The 22,440-nt window shown below is 40.1% G+C and overlaps 1 protein-coding gene across 1 annotated transcript in view; it reads left to right on the top strand.

The window, feature by feature from the left end:
- Positions 1-22,440, top strand: part of DNAH6 (dynein axonemal heavy chain 6) — a 250,072-nt gene that overhangs the window by 118,355 nt on the left and 109,277 nt on the right. The window contains exons 34-35 of the mRNA XM_058667697.1: positions 17,440-17,995; positions 18,901-19,023. Of these exons, the coding sequence (XP_058523680.1) occupies positions 17,440-17,995; positions 18,901-19,023 (679 nt within the window). The remainder of the gene's footprint in view (positions 1-17,439; positions 17,996-18,900; positions 19,024-22,440) is intronic.

The following is a 22,440-nucleotide window of genomic DNA, read 5'->3' as shown; positions in this document are numbered from 1 at the left end:
GCGGGTGCCTTATGAGCTGTAGTTTTTCAAAACTATGCTTGCAGCAATATTAATACAAACATTTCTTGTTTTTGAAACTTCGCTCCCACACGTAAAGGAAAACTTAGAGTATTTGTTTTTCAGTGTCTGAGTTATGTCACTCAAGATTGTGCCCTCTAGTGGCATCCGTTTTGCTCCAAGTAAAGCAAATTTTATCCTTTTTCATAGCTGAATAATATTCTGTTGTATATATTTTCTTTATCCATTTGTGTAATGATGGACACTTTGGTTTCTGATTTTGTCTTGTGAACAGTGCTGTAGCTATCATTTTGATAATATTGTGTTCATGTCTTCTGGGTGTGTACTCAGTAGTTTCATTGCTGAATCATATGGGAAGTTTATTGCTAGGGTTTTGGGTTTTTTGGGGGTTTTTTGGGGGGTTTTTTTGGTTTGTTTTTAGAAACTCCACACTGTTTTCCAGTTTTTAAGTTGCTGCTATGTTCAGGATGTTGTTCCTTTGTCGGATGTTTTGTAAATATTTTTTTCCCATTCTCTTGGCTGTCTCTTCAGTGTACTGTTTATTTTGCTGTGAAAAAGTTTGAGTTTGATATGCACTCATTTGTTTTTGTTGTTGTTGTTGTTTTGGATGCCTATGCTTTGGGAGTCTTATCCAAGAAGTTATTTGCTACAACAGTGGCTTGGAGTGTTTCCCTAGGTTTTCTTCCAGAAACTTGATGACATCAGGTCTTAAATTTAGGTCTTGAATTCATTTTGAGTTGATTTTTGTGTATAGTGTGAAAGATGGATCTAATTTTATATATGTGTAAGTATGTATGTGTGTGTACGTGTGTGTGCATACTTATCCAGTTTCACCAACACAATTTGTTGATGTGTGTGTGTGTGTGTGTGTGTGTGTGTATCATTGATGCTTTATTTAATCAGTGTTTGATATTTTCACTGTGGAGATCTTTCACTTCTTTGGTTACATTTATTCCTAAATACTTGGTTTTTTGTAGTGGCTATTATAAATGGGATTTCTTTCTTGCTCTTGCTGAAAATTCCACCTATGATGTTGAATAAGAGGGTGAAGGTGTACATAATTGTCATGTTCCAGATCTGAGGGGAAGTGCTTTTAGTTTTTTCCCATTCATAGGATATTGGTCATTGGTTTGTGATATGTAGCCTTTATAATGTTGAGGAATGTTCCTTCTACACCTGATTTGTGGAGAGTTTTATCATGAAGTGGTGTTTAATCATAACTGCTTTCTCTGCATCTGTCGAAATGACCATACGGGTTTTGTTCTTCATTATAGTTATCCTGTTTGTTTACTGATTTGCAAATGTTGATGCATCTTTGCATTTCTGAGACGAATTCCACATGATCATGATATATGATCTTTGAATGTAGCTTTGAGCTTAATTTGCTAGTATCTTGCTGAGAATCTTTATATTCCTAATGAGCATAGATGTAAAGATTCTCATTAAGAATATAGGTCTGAATGGCCCCAACTAGAGACCATTATGCTCAGTGAAACAATCCAATCCCCAAAAGACAAGTATCTTTTCCCAAAAGCACAAATATCATATGTTCTGATATAAGGCAACCTTCATGCAAAATACAAGATATATGTATATTATAAATGTATTACATGTATTCATCTAGAATAATTGTGTAATGGAGACTAGCATACCACGAAGTGAAGTTACACTGCAGTATGCATCTCTACTTTTGAATAAAAGGTGAATTCCCAATGAAACTGTTAGATATATCTTGACAATGGGATGCTGGACTTTTCTATCAATGTCATGATACAATTAAGTAGCAGAATGATGGACTTGAGACTGTATTATTATAATATAAGGGAAATCAGTTGGCAGGGGGGAATGTCAGGAGGAAGCAGGAAGGCTGGGAGAGGAAATCTCAGAGCCTATGGAGCTGCATCATTAAAAACTTTAAATTAGGGCCCGGCGCAGTGGCCTAGCAGCTAAAGTCCTCACCTGGGATGCACCAGGATCCAATATGGGCACCGGTTCTAGTCACAGCTGCTCCACTTCCCATCCAGCTCCCTGCCTGTGGCCTGGGAAAGCAGTCAAGGATGACCCAAAGCCTTGAGACCCTGTACCCATGTGGGAGACCTGGAGGAAGTTCCAGGTTCCTGGCTTCAGGTCGGCACAGCACCGATCTGAAGCCATTGAGGTCACTTGGGGAGTGAATCATCAGACAGAAGATTTTCCTCTCTGTCTCTCCTCCTCTCTGTATATCTGACTTTTCAATAAAAATAAATCTTTAGGGCCCGGCAGCGTGGCCTAGCAGCTTGCCTTAAACGCACCGGGATCCCATATGGGCACCAGTTCTAATCCCGGCAGCTCCACTTCCCATCCAGCTCCTTGATTGTGGCCTGGGAAAGCAGTCAAGGACGTCCCAAAGTTTCAGGATCCTGCACTCGCATGGGAGACCCGGAAGAGGTTCCTGGTTCCCAACTTCGGATCGGCGTAGCACCGGCCACTGTGGTCACCTGGGGAGGGAATTATCGGAAGGAAGATCTTCCTCTCTCTCTCCTCCTCTCTGCATATCTGACTTTGTATTAAAAAAAATAAATCTTTAAAAATAAATAAATGAATAAATCTTTAAAAAACTTTTGTAAATTAAAAGTATGCATAGGCATAGATTCTGTAGATTTCTCTTCAGATCATGGCTCTGTTTGGTTTTTGTATCAAGTAATGCCTGCCTTATGAAAAGAATTTGACAGAGTTCCATCCTATTAAATCTTTTAGAATAGTTTGAAGAGTATTGGAATTACTTCTTCTTTGAATGTTTTTAGAATTAAGTAGGAAAGCCATCAGGTCCCAGGATTTTTCTCGATGTAAGACTTGATCACTGCTTCAATCTTAATGCTTGTTATGGGTCTATTTACATAGTGTGTATCTTCTTGATTTAATCTTGAGGTTACATGTGTCCAGCACTAAATCCATTTGCTTGAGATTTTCCTGTTTCTTAACATGTAGTTTTTCATAATAATTTCTTATGATCTTTGTTATTTCAGTGGTGTCACTTGTAATGTCTCCTTTTCATCTCTGTTTTGAGTTTTTTCTATTTTTCTTTGTTAGTCTGACTAGAGGATTATCTGTGTTCTCTAAACTTTTTGCTTTTAGATACAGTTTCATTTATTTCTGCTCTGATTCACATGATTTCTCATCTAGTTATTTGGAGTTTGGTCTTGCTTTTCTAAGTTTTCAAGATACTTCATTAGCTATTTAATTTGAAACATTTGTATTAATGTAAGCATGTAATGTTTTAGACTTCCTTCTTGGTACTGCTTTTTGTGTATCCTACAGGTTTTGATACTTTTTGGCTCATTTCAATAAAGTTTTTTATTTGTTCGATGAACCATTGATCAGAGGCAGCCTGTTTAACCTCAGACTTTATAACTGCCCTATTCTTGTTTTACAGTTTTATTCCTTTACAATCTGCAAAGATGCTTGGTATAATTTCAGTCTTTCAGATTTGCTGAGACTTGATTCATGGTCCAGTATGTGCTCTTTTCCAGAAAATATTCAATGTATTCATGAGAATAATGTGTATTCTGGAGTTTCTGGGTGAAATGTCCTGTAGAAATCTTAAATCCATTTATGCAATACTATCTTTCAACTCCAATGCATCTTTATTCGTTCTTTTTCATTGAATGATTAGTTGTTTGGTCTGGATTTGTCCATTGATGATCAGGGTGTTGAAATTGCCAACTGTTGCTTTACTGGAGTCTCTCTCTCCCTTAAGTCTAATAATATTTGCTGTATATATCTGAGTGGACTTGTGTTCAGCACATTTGTATTTGTAATTTTTTATGTCTTCTTGCTGTATTGAACCTTTCACCAAAGATGTCCTTCTTTATCTCTTTAGTTTTTGATTTTAAGTTTGATTTATCTGATACAAGAATTGCTGTGCCCGCTGACTTTTGGTTTCCATTTTCCTGGTATGTTGTTTTTGCAACTCTTCACTTTCAGTCTGTATGTATCTTTGTTAAGTGAGCTTCTTGTGGACAGCATGTAGTGAGATTGTTTTCTTTCACTTACAATCAGTTCAGCCAAGCCATGTGTTTTAATTGATTATTTTAATCCATTTACATTCAAGGCTAGTATTGATAAAAACTGAGACTTGTCATTTTGTTGATTGTATAATGGTTCTACCTTCCTGTCAGTGAATTTGTTGGTATGTTTTTACATTGACTTCTAATACCTGATGCTCTTTAAAATTTCTTGTAAGACTGAACTGATTTTTGTTTAAAGTGTTTTGTTTCTCCTTTACTTTTAAAGAATAACTTCACTGAATATTGTTTGGGAGGCTTTTACTTTTTTGCTTTTTAAGACCTTGAATATATCGTCACTCTCCTCTGACCTATAGGGTTTCTGCTGAGAAGTCTGTGTTAATCTAAACAATTTTGCTTTTAAATATGAATTTGGAGATCTTCCCTCTTGTTGTCTTTACAATTCTCTTCTTTTAAAAAAGTTTTTATTTGAAAGGCAGAATTAGGAGAAAGGGAGAGAGGGAGAGAGGGGGAGAGAGAGAGAGAGAGAGAGAGAGAGAGATCGATCTTCTATCCATTGGTTCACTTCCACAAATGACCACAATGGCCAAAGCTGAGTTGATGTGAAGTAAGGAATTTCCTCTGGATCTCCTGCATGAGTATGGGGACCCAGGACTTGGAGCCATCCTCCGCTGCTTTCCCAGGCTATAAACAGGGAGCTATATGGGTAGTGGGTCAACCAGGACTAGAACCAGCACCCATATCAGATACTAGTGCCACAAGTAGACACTTAGTCTTCTACTCCACAGCACCAGCCCAAGATTCTCTCTTTTTTTTTTTTTTTTTTAACATTTGAAAATTTGATTACAGTATACCTTGGAGAAGATCTTTTTTTGGTTGAGTCTCCTTGAGGTTCTTTGAGATTCTTATTTCTGGATGTCCATGTCTCTTCTAAAACCTGGGGAATTTTCAAGTATCATTTTATTTAGCAGGTTCTCAATTCCTTTATTCCTTTTCTTCTCCTTCAGGAATACCTATAATGTGAATATTTAGTTATTTATATGCCATATTTTGTGTAGACTGTTTTTCCCTTAGTTTTTGTCTGATTATTGCTTAAAATCTTGTCCTTGAGGTCATTCTTTTCTACACGTGGCCTATTTTGCTATTAAAGCTCTAAATTGTATGTTTGTTTCATGATTAAAGATTTTATCTCACAAATTGCTATTTGGTTCTTAATGATTAATGACTTTGTCTCATTAGTAATATTTTCATTCATGTTACTTATTTCCTCACTTCTTTGGTCTGTTTTCTCTTGTGTCACACTTTTCAGTCATTTCATAGATGTCCTCCAGTTTGGGATCTAATTCCAAAGCAGTATTGTGTGCCTTTGGAGGTATCATACTACATTCCTTCTTCATATTTTCCTGTGTCTCTGTGTTGGTAACTTGGTATCCATCCATCTGGTTTCCATCCCTTCTTCATGGAGGAGGTGTTAAGAGTCTATACCTTTTATAGCAGCCGGTCCGGTCCTGTATATAAACTAAAATTGAGATGTCAATGAGCTAATCATAGGTTGTGGTTAGGACTTGTTTTTTGTTATTTTGTTCTTTGATTTTTGGGGTTTTTTTTGTTTTTTTTTTTTTTTAAACATACTGGTTACTCAAAACCATGTCAATTCCATAATATTGCAAATTGCTGTTGATGTTATATTGGGACTCTTAATTGACTGTGATGATATTATACCAGCTCTAACTTCAGACCAGAAATGGTCTCCCCAAGAAACTGTTCAACCCATCTGGACAATAAGTAGCTGGACTCCATGCTTAATATATGTTTGCAAGGAAAGAATCTTGATTGAATTTGAACTGTAATGCTGCATCAAGGTGGAGGAATCCACCAAGGGGGAGGGGAAGGGGAGGGGGAGGGGGATTCCCAAAGCCTATGAAACTGTCACATAATGCTAAATATTAATTTTAAAAAAAAAAGAGTCTATATCTTTGCTGATGTGCATTTGGCTTGTTTGCTTTGGCTTTGGATCCATGTGAGTCCAGGAGTATAGTCAGGGTGATTTCTTTTGTCTTCATCAGTGTCGGCTTTTCTTTGACAAAGTGAACTAGTCTGCAGTTAGTAGTAGTAGAAGTGTGGCTTTCGGATAAAAAGAAAAAAAAACAATTCCTAGGGTTTTTTTGTTGTTTTGTTTTTTGAGCCTACAGAGGGTTCAGTGCTGGTCTACCTGATGATATGTGATAGCTGGTGTTGTTCCCTGCCTTGTCCTGCTAGCAAGCCTGAGTGATGCTGGACTTGTGGCATCAATTGCTGTGACTCTAGGACTGTGTGACATGATGGACCCTTCCTCAAGTCCTGCTAGGAGCATCCACCTAGTATTGTGGCTTCTAACAGTCCTTGCCCTTGCACTAGGGGATGTGAACTGGGCCACTGGCTGGATTCCAGCGGCACCAAGACATTTAGGATGAGGTCTTACAATTCTGGTGTCAGTGTACAGAAGAGTCATTACTCACACCTCTCATTGACAGCAAAATTTTATGGGCTGCATGTAGTGTCAGCCCTGAAGCTAAGGCAAATCCCCCTTGTATCATGGAACATGTGAACATAGCTCTGGGTCTAATGCCACCAAACTCCCACAATTGTAGGATGCATCAGACCTATCTTTTGCCCAATGTGTTGCCTTGACTTCCACAATCCTGAGAAGAGAGGCATACTTCTTGGCTTTCTGTAAGAGTGATAATGGGAAGAAGCAAGGCAGCTTGCCTACTGCAAGCCTGGTATTTCCTCAGACCCCAATAAACTTTCCAGGCTGAAATAAAGTCAGTGAAATTTCCTCTCTGCTAAAACTGTAAGCTGTGAGACATGCTGCAACTTCTTCCTACTTTGGCAAGTTAAGATGAACTCTCACAGTTGGCACCTGGCTTTGCTGTATAGCTGAGACCTATGTCTGTCTGCTCCTTGTGCTATGGAGTCATCTTTTTTTTTTCCTTTGCTGAAAATTTGTCTGACCTCTGGAAACAGTGCTTCTTTTTTTTTTTCCTTGCAAATGTCTTTTTTTATTATTATTAATTATTTTGCATTATGTGACAGTTTCATAGGCTCTGGGAATCCCCTCACCCCTCCCCCTTCCCCTCTCCTCCCCTCTGGTGGATTCCTCCACCTTGATGCAGTATTACAGTTCAAATTCAATCAAGATTCTTTCCTTGCAAACATACACCAAGCATAGAGTCCAGCTACTTATTGTCCAGATGGGTTGAACAGTTTCTTGGGGAGACCATTTCTGGTCTGAAGTTAGAGCTGGTAGAATATCGTCCCAGTCAATTAAGAGTCCCAGTATAACATCAACAGCAGTTTGCCATATTATGGAATTGACATGGTTTTGAGTAACCAGTATGTTGAAAAAAAAAAAAAAAAAAAGCAAGTCCTAACCACAACCTATGATTAGCTCATTGACATTTCAATTTTAGTTTATATACAGGACCGGACTGGCTGCTATATACCTTAAAATGGCTATAAGGTACCATTCAGCTGTCTCGTGTCTATTTCATTTTAGTATTTAGCCATTTGTTGTGTTGAAGTATAATTTTGCTGATCTTGGCAGATTTTAGGATAATCTAGACTGGTTTGTAACTCTAACAAGACATTTGTCGACATTTAAGGTGCAGAACATTTTTTTTGGGGGGGGGTGCAGGAAAATCCTCAACACCATGGTGAGGATTAACTAATCTTTGTGACCCACCCAGCAAGGCATGAGCCAATCCATACCAGCTCTTTCCTGTCAGATTTCAAGCTCTATTTTCTGTTGTTTGTCTATTTATTTTAGGTATTTTTAGTTTGTATGATTGTTTGTTTGCTGTGAGGGGTTTTCGAAGCGATCCCAATGGTCATTGCGAGGGAGGGGGGGGGGTCCAGAGGTGGAGCCAGGCTCAGACCAGAGAAAGCTCTCCTCCCTGGTCCCGAAGGACATTTATTGTTCTTCTGTTTCTGCGGACTGCTCAGGGCTTCTGGTTGTCTTTCCGATGACGTTGGTTTCTGCACGGTAGTGTTTGGACTTCTTCCATCCCCTGCAGAAGCTCCGGTTGGGGGTAGATGACCTCAGAGTACTCGGCCTCCGAGGGCATCCCATTCCCTGTGGCCTCCTTGGCAGTTGAGATATAGCCCCCTTGTTGCTCGTATTAATAGTTTGTGGTGAAGGTCTGGGAGTCTTAATGGTTGGGATCCAAGCTTCCTCCTTACCACCTGCTCCACTCTGGGGTGCCCCCCTGCTCCACGCACATGACCTCCTGTTAAGAGGTTGTCAGGATCGCACCCGATTCCCCCCTCATGCATTGGTATACTAGTTTTATTGTTGTTTAGTGCCACTTTGAGTCTGTTGTCTATGAATTACCAGATTTGATCTTGATAGGCTATATTGTACTTTTTTCTCACTCTTTTTATGGTCCTGAAAGATTTCCCTGCACTCCCTCCCCATTACAGGTTGAGGGTATAGTAGGTTTTACAGTTTTTTGATGTAGATCTTAAGTATTCTGGCATTAATTGTTGGTTTATAGATTATATCGCATTATCTTATTGCATTGGATACAGGTTGTTAGAGGTTGCACTAATACTACAATATACAGGTACTATCTTCCAAGTTGTCATCTTTTCATCTCAAATTAAGGCAAACATGTGGTATTTAACCTTTTGGGATTGGTTCATTTCTCTTAGCATGATGGATTCCAGTCGGGCCCATTTGACCACAAAGAACTGCATTTGGTTTTTTTTAATAGCTGAGTAGTATTCCATAGAGTAGATGAACCAAAGCTTTCTTTTTTTTTTTTTTTTTTCTTGAAATTTCTTTTTTTTTTTTTATATATATTTAACTTCAGTAATTACATTGTATTATGTGACACAATTACATAGATACTTGGGTTCTCCCCACCCCTCCCCAAACCCTCCCACCATGGTGGATTCCTCCACCTTGTTGCATAACCACAGCTCAAGTTCAGTTGAGATTCCCCCATTGCAAGCGTATACCAAACATAGAGTCCAGCATCTTATTGTCCAGTCAAGTCCAACGGCTTCTTAGGTATACCCTCTCTGGTCTGAAGACAGAGCCAGCAGAGCATCATCCCAGTCAATTGAAAGCTCCAACATACCATCAGCACAAATTTACATCATTATGGAATTAATTGACATAGTAATGAGTAACCAATATGGTAAAAGTAAATGCGAGTTCTTAACCACCTTCTGTGACCACCTCATTGACATTTCAATTTTAGTTTATACACAACATATAACATACATAACATAACATGTTATACATAACATCATATCATCTTAAATTAAGGCAAACATGTGGTATTTAACCTTTTGGGATTGGCTCATTTCCCTTAGCATTATGGTTTCCAGTTTGGCCCATTTGGCCACAAAGAACTGCATTTTGTTTTTTTTAATAGCTGAGTAGTATTCCATGGAGTAGATGAACCATAGCTTTCTTATCCAATCCTCTGTTGATGGGCATTTTGGTTGCTTCCATGTTTTTGCAATTACTGATTGTGCTGCTATGAGCATAGGAGTGCATGTTGGTTTCTCATAAAACAAGTGTTCTGGATATATTCCTAGGAGTGCTATTGCTGGATCATACGGTATGTTGAATTTGAGTTGTTTGAATATTCTCCATACTGATTTCCATAGAGGCTGTACCAGCCTGCAGCCCCACCAGCAGTGGAGTAGGGTTCCCTTTTCCCCGCAACCTCGCCAACAAGTGTTGTTGGTGTTTTTATTCATGTGGGCCAGTCTTACTGGTGTTAGGTGGTACCTCATTGATGTTTTAATTTGGATTTCCCTTATTGCCAGGGAACTTGAGCATTTTTTCATATGTTTATTTGCCATTTGGGTTTGTTCCTTTGTGAAGTGTTTGCCCATTTCCCGTGCCCATTTCTTGAGTGGCTTGTTTGTTTTGACATTTTGGTTGTTTTGTAGCTCTTTGTATATTCTGGAGATCAGCCCTCTATCACCTATGTCGTGTGCGAAGATCTTCTCCCATTCTGTGGGTTGCCTTTTTACTTTGTTGATTGTTTCTCTAGCTGTACAGAAGCTTCTTAGTTTGATGAGGTCCCAATTGTTTATTTTGGTCTCGATTTCCACTGCATTTGGAGTCTTTTTTAGGAAGTGAGGGCCTACCCCTAAGTGTTCCAGTGTGTTTCCAACATTTTCTTCCAAAAGTTTGAAGGTTTCTGGATGTAGGTTTAGATCTGTTATCCATTTAGATCTGATCTTAGTGTATGGTGAGAGATATGGATCTATTTTTTTGTTTCTGCAGGCTATCAACCAGTTGTCCCAACAGCATTTATTGAACAGACCTTCCCATTTGCCTGGATTGTCGTTTGTCTTTTTGTCAAAGATTATTTGGCTGTATCTGTGTGGGTTTCCTTCTGGTGTTTCTATTCTGCTCCATTGATCTTCCTCTCTATCTTTGTGCCAGTACCACGCTGTTTTGATAACCACTGCCCTATAGTATGTCCAGAGGTCCGGAACTGTGATTCCCCCTGCTAACTTTCTGTTCTTCAGGATGGTTCTAGCTATCGGTGGTTTTTTGTGCTTCCAGATGAACCTTTGGATCATTGTTTCCAGTTCCATGAAGAATGTTTTGGGCAATTTGATTGGGATTGCGTTGAATGTATATATTGCTTTTGGCAGTATAGACATTTTAATGATATTGATTTTACCTATCCAGGAGCATGGGATGTTACTCCATCTTTTGAGGTCTTGTTCAATTTCTTTTTTAAGTAGTTTGTAGTTTTCTTCAAATAAGTCTCCTACATTTTTGGTTAGATTTATTCCCAGATATTTCATACTTTTCTCTGTTATTTTGAATGGTATCTTGCTGGTTAAGTCTTTTTCCATCTTGGGGTTGTTCGCATACACTATGGCTGTTGATTTTTGTTCATTAATTTTGTACCCTGCCACTCTACCAAACTCTCGTACAAGTTCTAGCAGTCTCTGTATTGAGTCTCTTGGCTCTTCTACATAAAGAATCATATCATCTGCATATAGTGAGAGTTTGACTTCTTCGTTTCCCATTTGGATTCCTCTGATTTCTTTTTCTTGTCTTATGGCCTCAGCGAGTACCTCTAGGACTATGTTGAATAGTAGTGGAGAAAGTGGACATCCCTGTCTTGTTCCAGATCTCAGTGGGAAGGGTTCCAGTTTTTCTCCATTCAGTATGATGCTGGCGTTGGGTTTTTCATATATGGCATTAATTATGTTGTGGATTTTTCCATCTATGCCTACCTTGGTTAGGGTTTTTAGTAGGAAGTGGTGTTGGATTTTGTCGAAAGCTTTTTCTGCATCTATTGATACTATCATGTGATTCTTGTTTTTCAGTTTTTGGATGTGGTGTATCACATTTATGGATTTGCGAATGTTGAACCATCCCTGCATTCCAGGGATGAATCCTACTTGATCTGGATGAACGATCTGTCTGATGTGTTTTTGAATTCTGTTGGCTAGGATTTTGTTGAGAATCTTAGCATCAATGTTCATCAAAGAGATAGGTCTGTAGTTTTCCTTTTCTGTTAGTTCTCTGTCTGGTTTTGGGATTAAGGTAATGTTGGCTTCATAGAATGAGTTTGGAAGGGTTGCCTCTTCTTCTATTGTTTTGAAGAGTTTGTAGAGGATTGGGGTCAGTTCTGTTCGGAATGTTTTGTAGAATTCTGGAGTGAAGCCATCTGGGCCTGGGCTTTTCTTTGTTGGGAGGTCTTTAATCACTGATTCAATCTCTACTTCAGTTATGGGTTTGTTCAGGTCGTTTGTTCCTCTGGGCTAAGTTTTGGCAGGTGGTAGAAGTCTAAGAACTTTTCCATTTCTTGGTGATCTTCTGATTTGTTGGAGTACAGTGCTTTGTAGTAATTTCTAATTATGGCTTTAATGGATGCGGTGTCTGTTGTTATGTTGCCTTTTTCATCTTTGATGCTGTTAATTCTTGCCTTCTCTTGTTTTTTCTTTGTCAGTCGGGCCAGTGGGGTGTCTATCTTGTTTATCTTCTCAAAAAACCACCTTTTTGATTCATTGATTTTGTGTATGATTTTTTTTATTTCTATCTGGTTGATTTCCTCCCTTGTTTTGATGATTTCTTGTTTCCTATTGTGTGTGGGGCTCTTCTGCTGTTGTTTTTCCAATTCCTGGAGGTGTGTGTTTAGTTCCTGTATTTGGCGCCTCTCTTGGGCCTTGACATGAGCTCCAATTGCGATGAGTTTACCCCGTAGCACTGCTTTGGCAGTGTCCCACAAATTTTGGAATGTTGTGTCAGAGTTTTCATTGGTTTCCATAAATTTTTTGATCTCATCTTTAATTTCTTCTCTGATCCATTGTTCGTTTAATAGCATATTGTTCAGCCTCCAAGAGTTTCTGTATTTCCTGGGACATTTTGAATTGCTGATTTCCAGCTTCATTCCGTGGTGGTCTGAGAGGGTACATGGTATGATTCCTATCTTTTTGAAGTTATTTAGGTTTGCTTTGTGTCCTATCATGTGGTCGATCCTGGAGAAGGTGCCATGCACTGCTGAAAAAAATGTATAATCTGTGGCCTTAGGGTAAAAAATTCTATAGATGTCAACCAAGTCCAGTTGTTCTATTGTTTGTATGAGCTCTGTTGTTTCTTTGTTGAGTTTTTGTTTTGTTGATCTGTCTATAGTTGTTAGTGGGGTGTTAAGATCACCCACTATTATTGTGTGCGTATCTATGTCTCCCCTTAAGTCCGTGAGTAATTGCTTCACGTAGCTAGGTGCGTTTGAATTTGGTGCATATATGTTCACAATGGTAATTACTTCCTGATGGATCAGTCCCTTCACCAATATATAATGTCCTTCCCTGTCCTTTTTGATGTGTGTCAGATTGAAGTCCACATCATCTGAAATTAAGACAGCTACCCCAGCCTTTTTTTCTCGTCCATTGGCATGAAATATTTGTTTCCAACCTTTCACTTTCAGCTTCTTCGAATCTCTTCTGGTTAGATGTGTCTCTTGTAGGCAACAGATAGTTGGGTGCTGTTTGATAATCCATTCTGTTAATCTATGCCTTTTGATTGGTGAGTTCAGGCCATTTGTGTTAAGAGTTAAAATTGAGAGGTTGTGATTTTGCCCTGCCATACTTGTTTTTGTGGGTGTTGATATCTGTGTAATTGCCCTTCCTTGTGTGGACTTTAGTGGGAAGATCTTCCTGTTTGCCATCTTTGCTTATGATTCACCTCCTTTTTTTCTGGATTTAGTGCATTTCTAAGGAGATTTTGTAGAGCTGGTTTTGTGCTGGCATATTCTTCTAATTTCTCTTTGCTGTGGAAGTATTTGATTTCGTTCTCAAATACGAATGAGATCTTTGCTGGGTACAATATTCTTGGTTGACAGTTGTTCTGATTCAGGATTTGGAAGATCTTTGTCCATTCTCTTCTTGCTTGTAAAGTCTCTTCAGAGAAGTCAGCAGTGATCCTGATTGGTTTTCCCCGGTATGTGATCTTTTCTCTGCTTCGTACTTGTCTTAGGATTCTTTCTTTGTCTTCGTTGGAGTGGAACTTGAGCACCGTATGTCTGGGTGAAGATCGCTTTGGGTCATATCTGCTGGGAGTCCTCTGACCGTCCTGGATTTGGGCTGGGTTCATGTTCCAAGTGTTTTGAAAGTTTTCCTGTATAATTTCGTCGAGCACCATTTGCATTCCTGACTCTTTTTCCGCTCCTTCAGGAAGGCCAATAATCCTAATATTTGATTTTCTGAGGTTGTCTTTCATTTCTTGTATGGTCTTATTGGCTTTGTTCAGACTTGTCTCCAGCTGTTTCATGAACTGGGTATGTTCGTTTTGTGTGTCTTCTGTTTCAGAGATCCTCTCTTCTGCTGTATTTGTTCTGTTGGTTAGGCTCTCAATTTTGTGCTCTAAGTCAAGGATTTTACTTTTCATTTGTTGTATTTCTGAGGTTATGTGGTTCTTGAATTCCTTGAAGTCCTCCCAATTCTTCTCATTGTCTCTGACATATTTTAACATTATTTTTTTGAATTCCTTGTCTGGTAGATCTTCTATGTCTTCATCTCGCATCTCCGAAATAGACATTGGCTTTCGATCCTGTATTGGTAGGGTGTTGGCACTCTCATCTGGATCATTACCTTTTCTGGTATTTCTTCCCATTGTGTTAGTGTTTCTTTTTTGAGAGACCTAGGCACCAGTGTGCTGAGGGGTCTCCAAGCACTATCCTGTAGAGATCGGAGTCTGCAGGCGTGGAGGAGCAGGGTGTGGGAATTTTCAAGGCACTTTTGGTGCATCTCCAGAACACTGGACCTCAGGGCGCCACTTCCAGGGCCCAGTGGATTCAAAGCGCACTCTCAGCTCGTCCCCTACAGGTATGCTACCACAGGGCGTGGGGGAGTGAAGGCACTCTCTGTGTGCACCCCCTGTGCGCGGGATCACAGGGCTCGGAGCACTGGACTATAGGGCGTGGGGTGTTCCAGGTGTTCTCTGGAAGCGCCTCCTGTGCAGGCCCGCCCACCCCAGCGCTTGCAGGGGACCGACCGCCCCAGCGCTAGCACGGGACTGCCCAGCCCAGATGGCGTGCTTGGGTTCCTGTGGTATAGCACCGCCCAGCTGAGTGCCAGACCGCAAAGGCACGGGGGAATATCCAATGTGCCTTTTGCCTTTCTCCCAGACACAGTTTTGGCAATTTCAAGGCACTCGCCCTGTGTCTCTAGACGCAGGAGTCTGGGGGTGGGGGAGGGGCGGGGAGAGGAGCACCAATTGTGTTCAGGCTTTGTGCATGCCCCTGGGGGGCCAACTCCCGAAGCCTCCAACCCACCACTGTCCCCACCCAACTCTCTCAAACCTCAGGTTCTTGCAGTCTGCCTCTTCCTCTGGTCGGAATTCTCGCCGCAGGTGTGTCTCCCAGCGACTGCTGTGTCCGTTGCTGGTCTCGGCGGGTGCAGGCGGCTGGAACCTGGAGGCTGCGGCTGGGGCAGGTCCCGGCGGGGCTTGGCGACCAGGGTGGGCGGATGCCAGCGGGTCCCGGTGATTCAGGGTCCTGGTGACCAGGGTGAGCAGATGCCAGCGGGTCCCAATCACCGCTGGTCCTCACGGCCACTGCGTCTGCGGGTCGGTCTCCGGATCGGTCGGCGGCTTTCAGTGTCTGCACTCAGAGGTGACTCAGCAGGTCAGGAGCGGAAAGTCGTCTCCCCTGCTCTTTCTTTTGTTTTTTCCCTGGTTGCTCTTCCGAGTTGTGTGGATTTTTTTGGTTCCACACTGTCCAGGGAACTTCACGTTCTTCTCCCTGTAGTTCTACGCTGCTCCACTTACTCTTTTGTCGCGTTCTAGCCCTCTCTGTCTGTGAGCTCTCTCACAGTCTTCCTCCTATGTCGGCCATCTTCGAAATTTCTTTCACCAAAGCTTTCTTATCCAGTCTTCTATTGATGGGCATTTTGGTGGCTCCCATGTTTTTGCGATTGTAGATTGTGCTGCTATGAACATAGGTGTGCATGTTGGTTTCTTGTGTAGGAGATGTTTTGGATATATCCCTAGGAGTGCTATTGCTGGATCATATGGTATGCTGATTTTCAGTTGTTTGAGTATTCTCCATACTGATTCCCATAGAGGCTGTACAAGTCTGCAGTCCCACCAGCAGTGGAGAAGGGTTCCCTTTTCCCCACATCCTCGCCAGCAAGTGTTGGTGGTATTATGTATGTGTGCCATCCTTACTGGAGTTAGGTGGTACCTCATTGTTGTCTTCATTTGGATTTCCCTTATTGCCAGGGAACTTGAGCAATTTTTTCATATGTTTATTTGCCATTTGGGTTTGTTCTTTTGTGAAATGTCTGCCCATTTCCCGTGCCCATTTCTTGAGCGGTTTGTTTGTTCTGGTGTTTTGGTTTCTCTGGAGATCTTCGTATATTCTAGAGATTAGCCCTCTATCTCCTATGTAGTGTGCAAAGATCTTCTCCCATTTTGTAGGTTGTTTTTTTTACTTTGTTGATTGTTTCCCTAGCTGTACAGAAGCTGCTTAGTTTGATGAGGTCCCAATTATTTATTTTGGTCTCGATTTCTACTGCTTTTGGAGTCTTTTTTAGGAAGGCAGGGCCTACTCCTAAGTGTTGCAGTGTGTTTCCAACATTTTCTTCCAAAAGTTTAAAGGTTTCTGGATGTAGGTTTAGGTCTTTTATCCATTTAGATTTGATCTTAGTGTATGGTGAGAGATGTGGGTCTATCTTTTTGTTTCTGCAGGCTATCAACCAGTTGTCCCAACAGCATTTATTGAATAGACCTTCCCATTTGCTTGGATTGTTGTCTGTCTTTTTGTCAAAGATTAATTGACTGTATCTGTGTGGGTTTCCATCTGTTGTTTCTATTCTATTCCACTGATCTTCCTCTCTATCTTTGTGCCAGTACCAGGCTGTTTTGATAACCACTGCCCTATAGTATGTCCATAGATCCGGTACTGTGATTCCCCCTGTTAAGTTCCTGTTCTTCAGAGTGGTTCTGGCTATTCGTGGTTTTTTGTGTTTCCAGATGAATCTGTGTATCATTTTTTTCCAGTTCAATGAAGAAAACAGTGCTTCTTTAATCCCACAACAACTTAATGTTAGTGTGGCTATAGCATACTCAGCCATGTTAGATCTCCCCACATTTTTGTTTTGTAAACTTAATAATTTAGAAAAAAGAAAGTAGGAAGAAAATTAAAAGGTAAGTTTATTCTGATGCAGAATTTTCTACCTGCATACATAGTTTTTAGAAAATATTTATTTGAAAGGTAGAATTTGAGAGAGAAGAGAGATCTTCTACTTGCTAATTCACTCCCCAACTAGCTGTGATATGGCTGAGCTAAGCTGAAACCAGGATCCGAAATATTCTATGTATCTCATGGATACATGGGTTCAGGAGCTCAAACACTTTCCAGGCACATTAGCATATTAGCAGGAAGCTGGATCAAAAATAGACCAGCCAAGATTGAATCAGCTCCCTTATGGAATGCTGGCACTATAGTTGGTAGCTTAACTCACTGCACTGTTGCACCAGTTCTCATGCATAGATTACAATTATGTACATCTTCCAGGGATTTTTAAGCCCTCTCATTTGTATGAAGACTTTGGGCCAACTTGAGATATAAATGTAACTACTAAAATAAGCCAATAAATTTACTTCCTAGAAGCTCGTCACTGTGCTACACACTGTGAACACTATAGAAACCTAAGAGGTTGCTTACTCTCAGAAAGCTTCTAAGATACTTGAGAACACTTGTCAACTGCACAGGAAACAAGCAAAGTCATATAAGATATTAGAGAAATGATAGTATGTAGGACAAATATGTACAAAAGGAAAGGAGAAAAGGGAGGAAAATAAGGCTTGTATTATTTAATAAATTACTGTAACATGGAAAGGTAGCAATGAGTGTGGCGTTAATTGATTTAACTTTTGTTTTTCCAGTGGAATCATATCTGACCTTTTTCCTGGAGTCCACATTCCAGAGCATGATTATGGCATTTTGCAGTCAACGATTGTGGATGTCATGAATGGACAAAACCTTCAGCCTGAGTTGTGTATGGTTAGAAAAGTGATACAATTCTATGAAACAATGCTAGTTAGGCATGGTGTTATGCTTGTTGGACCAACAGGGGGTGGAAAGACCACAGTTTACCGAGTACTAGCAGAAACTTTAGGGAATCTGCAAAAACTTGGAACAGGCAACCCCTTTTTCCAAGCAGTTAAAACGTACGTTCTTAATCCAAAATCCATTACAATGGGTGAATTATATGGTGAAGTTAACAACATAACCTTGGAATGGAAAGATGGTTTGATGGCTCTAAGTGTCCGAGCAGCTGCAAATGACACTTCAGAGGACCATAAGTGGATCATCAGTGATGGGCCAGTGGATGCACTTTGGATTGAAAATATGAATACAGTGTTGGATGACAACAAGATGCTTTGCCTGGCTAACAGTGAGAGGATTAAACTCACACCTCAAATCCATATGCTCTTCGAGGTAAATATATGTTAAAACCAACAGTCCATTGTATTACATCATTTTCCATTGCTCTAAAAAAACATAGTTTTGGAGACTAGAAGTTCAAGTTGAGCAGCCCCTTAAGCTGGGCCTGTGGTGAGGGTGTAATGCCAGATGCCACTGTTGTGAGAATGAGTGGGAGAGATTGTATGGTGTGACAGTTGGCCACTGACAGCAAAGTGGGTCAGTCTTGCTGTGTTAAGAAATCCTCACTTGAGAATTAAGTGGAGTCCCACAAGAACATAGCACCTCCCCACAGGAACACAGTAACCTAATGACCTCTCAATAGATCCCACTCCATAAAGATCCCACCACCTCTTCACATTGCTACACTGTACCCACCATTCTAGCACATGAATATCTAGGGGATGCATTCAAATCCTATACAATCTATTGCCATCATTAAATTCTCGCCTTGACCTATCCTTCACTATCAGTTGTGTTTTGCTTACTTAATAAACACTTGTGAAGTTAGTCTTTTGTACTACATTGTCAATCCTGAGGGAGTATATATAGATGTGGACCAAGTGCAAATGTTAGAGAGTGTACCACTCCTTCAATTCATCCGTCATGTACTGATCGGATGCCTACTTTGTACTAGGCATTAGGCAAGGTGTTCAGATGCAGTAATAGAAAGGAAACAAAATGCAAGAGAAGAAAACAAAATATATCCTCGGATTTCTTCAGATGCTCAAGAGTTTTCTTTTTCCACCTCACTCCTCACTTAACTTTCCTTCTACTTTTATAATTATTTCTTGCTCTCCCACTTTTTTCAACAGAAAGTATAACACTGAAAGACTCAAAGCATGAATATTAACATTGAAGTTGCAGGAATAAGGAAATATTCCATTAACTGTTTGCTATTGAACTTTCTTCAACTTCAGGTGCAAGATCTAAGGGTTGCCTCCCCTGCGACAGTAAGCCGATGTGGCATGGTATTTGTGGATCCTGGAGAACTGAAATGGATGCCGTATGTTAAAACCTGGATGAAGGGTGTTTCTAAAAAAGTAAGTACAACCAGATACTCCATCTGTCAGGGCTAGCACTGCCCAATTAATGCACAAAAGGTTAAGGATTCATTGTGGTTTACTAACAGACAAAATCATTTTGTCCAGTCCCTCACCCTTATAATTCCTGTGGTTCCCTCAGGAATGAATGAGTATAAGCTGCCTGTGTCTGCTTTTATTGTTACTTCAACCTGCCAGAGTGCCCCATCATTCTACTTCCTACCTACACTCTCCACTATACCACCATTCACTAAGTGGGTGCCTTTCAAATATAAACAAGAGCCACTCTAACAAAACACTTCCAACAGGCTGAAGAATTGAAGGAAAAAAAAAACTTTTGCAGAGGGGTTGGAGTTACGGAGAGGAAATCTCAAAGGAGAAAAAAAGATATTTAAATCTGAATGTTTCATTGTTTGTAGGGCCCCTAAACGCTTCCCTGAACAGTCCTTGGGATGCCCATGAGCCTTATTAGTACCTGGAGTCGGGTCTCAGCTCCTCTTTCCGTTCCAGCTTTCTGCCATCGCGCACCCTGGGAAAGAGCAATGGGGGCGTGGGGGGAAGCAGATCCAGAAGCTCCTGGCTTTGACCTGGCTCTGCCTGACTATTGCGAGCATCTGGGAAGTGAACCAGTGAATAATTCTCTATCTCTCTCTGCCTTTCAAATAAATTAAATAATTTTAAAGGCAAGTTACTCCCAGAAATGAGAATGTATCGCAGTCTACCCAAGGATACATCTTGGGATACATCTTGTAAATCTTCCTGAAGCGATTTATTAGTAGAATTGACCTTACTTGAGCAATTTTATGGGTTTACTAAAAAAAAAAATTGAATGGGAAGTATAGAATTGCCATGTAATGCCCTGCCCCAAACAGTTTCTTCTTTGTATTGCATGGCCACATGTCACATTTATTACAATTGTTGAACCAATGTTGACACATTACTGCTAACCAATGTCGATAGTTCACATTTCAGATTCATTCATTGTATTGTACGATATATGTGTTTAAGAAATATTATGATCCCAGCATTATAGTGTTATACAGAATATTTTCACTGCTCTAAAAAAATCTGTTCCAGCTAGATTCCTTCTTATTCATAACCCTCCAGAAACTATCGATCATTTTACTGTCTTTTCCAGGTTACCATACAGTTGACGTTATGTAGGATATAGCCTTTAAAGACTTAGCAATGCATTTTTTTTCACATAACAATGCACATTTCAGATGCATCCATGACTTTCTGTGGAGCACTAGCTTCTTTCTTTTCAGCACTGAGTAATACTAATTCATACAGATGAACTCCAGTTCATTATCTGTTCACTTTCAAGAACAGATCCTGGTCCGTTCCAAGTTTGGGCAATTATGAATGGAAATGCTTTAAGCACTGGAGTACATGTTTTCTTGTGAATATAGTTTAGAAACTACCCAGGAGTGTAGTTGTACAGTATGTGTATCCTATAGGAGGTGGTCAGTTTTTGCTTTGATTTTAAGATTTAACTTTTTATATTGGAAAGGTAGATGTACAGAGAGAAAGGGAGTCATAGAGAAAGATCTTCCATCCACTGGTTCACTCCCCAAGTGGCCACAATGGCTGGAGCTGAGCTGATCCAAAGCCACGAGCTTATTCCAGGTCTCCAGTGCAGGCAGAGTCCCAGTGCTTTGTTTGAGTCATCCTCTATTGCTTTCCCAGGCCACAAGCAGGGAGCTGGATGGGAAGTGGAGCAGCTGGAACACAAACCAGCGCCCATAAAGGATCCCAGTGGATACAAGGCAAGGATATAGCCACTAGGCTATTGCACCAGGTCCAAGTGATCAATTTTGTAAGAAGCTGTCAGATTGTTCCAAAGTGGCTACATTATCTTTTTATTCCACACACAGTGGAGAATTCCCATTGCCCACACCCTAGCCAGCTCTAAGCATTATCAGTGTTTGGGGTGTTATCCACTCTAACAGGTAGTGAATAGTAGTAACTTGCGGCTTTAATTTGCAGCTCTGTAATTACATGTACCTTGAGCATCATTTCACGTGCCAGTCTGTCCACTGTGTACCTTCTTTGGTGGTGTCTCTGTTAAGAAAACTCTTTTCTCCAACTTTTGAGTGTGTTGTTTATTTTGTTACTGTTGAGTTTCAGGTCTTTGTATATTTTGGATGTAAGTCTGCTATCAGATGATGTATTTTTCATTCTCTGTTAGTCATTATTTTGTATTTTTACTCTTTTAGCAATGTTCTTATTTTTCTTCAAATACTTTTTTGCCTTTTGTTCTCTAAACAGTGCGTTTCACAGAACAGGTCTTTATTTTAATAAAGTTCAACAATCCATTTTTTTCTTTTAAATATGCCTTCAGTATTGTGTCTAAAAACCTTTTAAAAGCCTAAGTCAGCTAAATTTCTTATGTTCTAGGATTTTTATATTTCGCATTACATTTATTTACATGATCCATTTTGAATTAATTTTTGTGCAAGCATATCAGTATCTAAAATCATTCTTAGGGATATTCTGTTGTTTCAGCACATTTGTTGAAAAGACTATTCTTTTTCTATTGGATTGCACTTGACTATATTTGTGTGAGTGTTTCTAAGCTGTTGGTTCTATCAACCTATTTTTCTACTCATTTTTTATTTTTTAAAGATTTATTTTTATTGGGAAGTCAGATACACAGAGGAGGAAAGAAAGAGGAAGATCTTCCGTCTGATGATTGACTCCCCAAGTGGCCACAACAGCCACAGCTGCACCCATCTGAAGTCAGGAGCCTGGAAACTCTTCCGAGTCTCCCACGCGAGTGCAGGGTCCCAATGCTTTGGGTCATCCTTGACTGCTTTCCCAGGCCACAAGCAGGGAGCTGGATGGGAAGTGGGGTGGCCAGGATTAGAACTGGCACCCATATGGGATCCTGGTGCTTGCAAAATGAGAACTTTAGCCTGTAACCGCCAGGCTTCAGTGGCGGGCCCCTGTTTTTCTGTTCTTTTGCCTAGTCTGCCAGTGTCTTGATTACTACAGATTTATAACAAATCTTGGGATTTGATTTTGTCAGTCTTTTAATTCTTACCTTCAATATTCTGCTAACTGTTCTAGGTATTTTTCCTTTCTATATGAACTTGAAGCTTGATTTGTTAATACCTTCAGAGTAACTTACTGTCTATAATTCAGATTACATTGAATTTATAGATGATATTGGGAAGCACAGACCTCTTAAAAGTTCATTTCTTTCCATTTATTTAGATGTCCTTTGGCTTGTTTCATCTGCATATTTCAGTTTTTCTCATGGATGTAACTTCATATCCTTCAGCCTTGCTTTAATTAGTCCCTGTTTTATCAGTGTGGTGGGGGGAGGACTTTGGCATGGACAACTTTTTTCATTTGTGAAATTTTTTTTTCTTCCTTTCCAATCTGTATACCTTTGGTTGTCCTATTGCTTTA

Source organism: Ochotona princeps, chromosome 8 (assembly GCF_030435755.1).
Source record: "Ochotona princeps isolate mOchPri1 chromosome 8, mOchPri1.hap1, whole genome shotgun sequence".
Lineage (NCBI taxonomy): Eukaryota > Metazoa > Chordata > Mammalia > Lagomorpha > Ochotonidae > Ochotona > Ochotona princeps.
The sequence above is the reverse complement of the archived record's forward strand: the minus strand, read 5'-3'. Positions and strand labels throughout refer to the sequence as shown.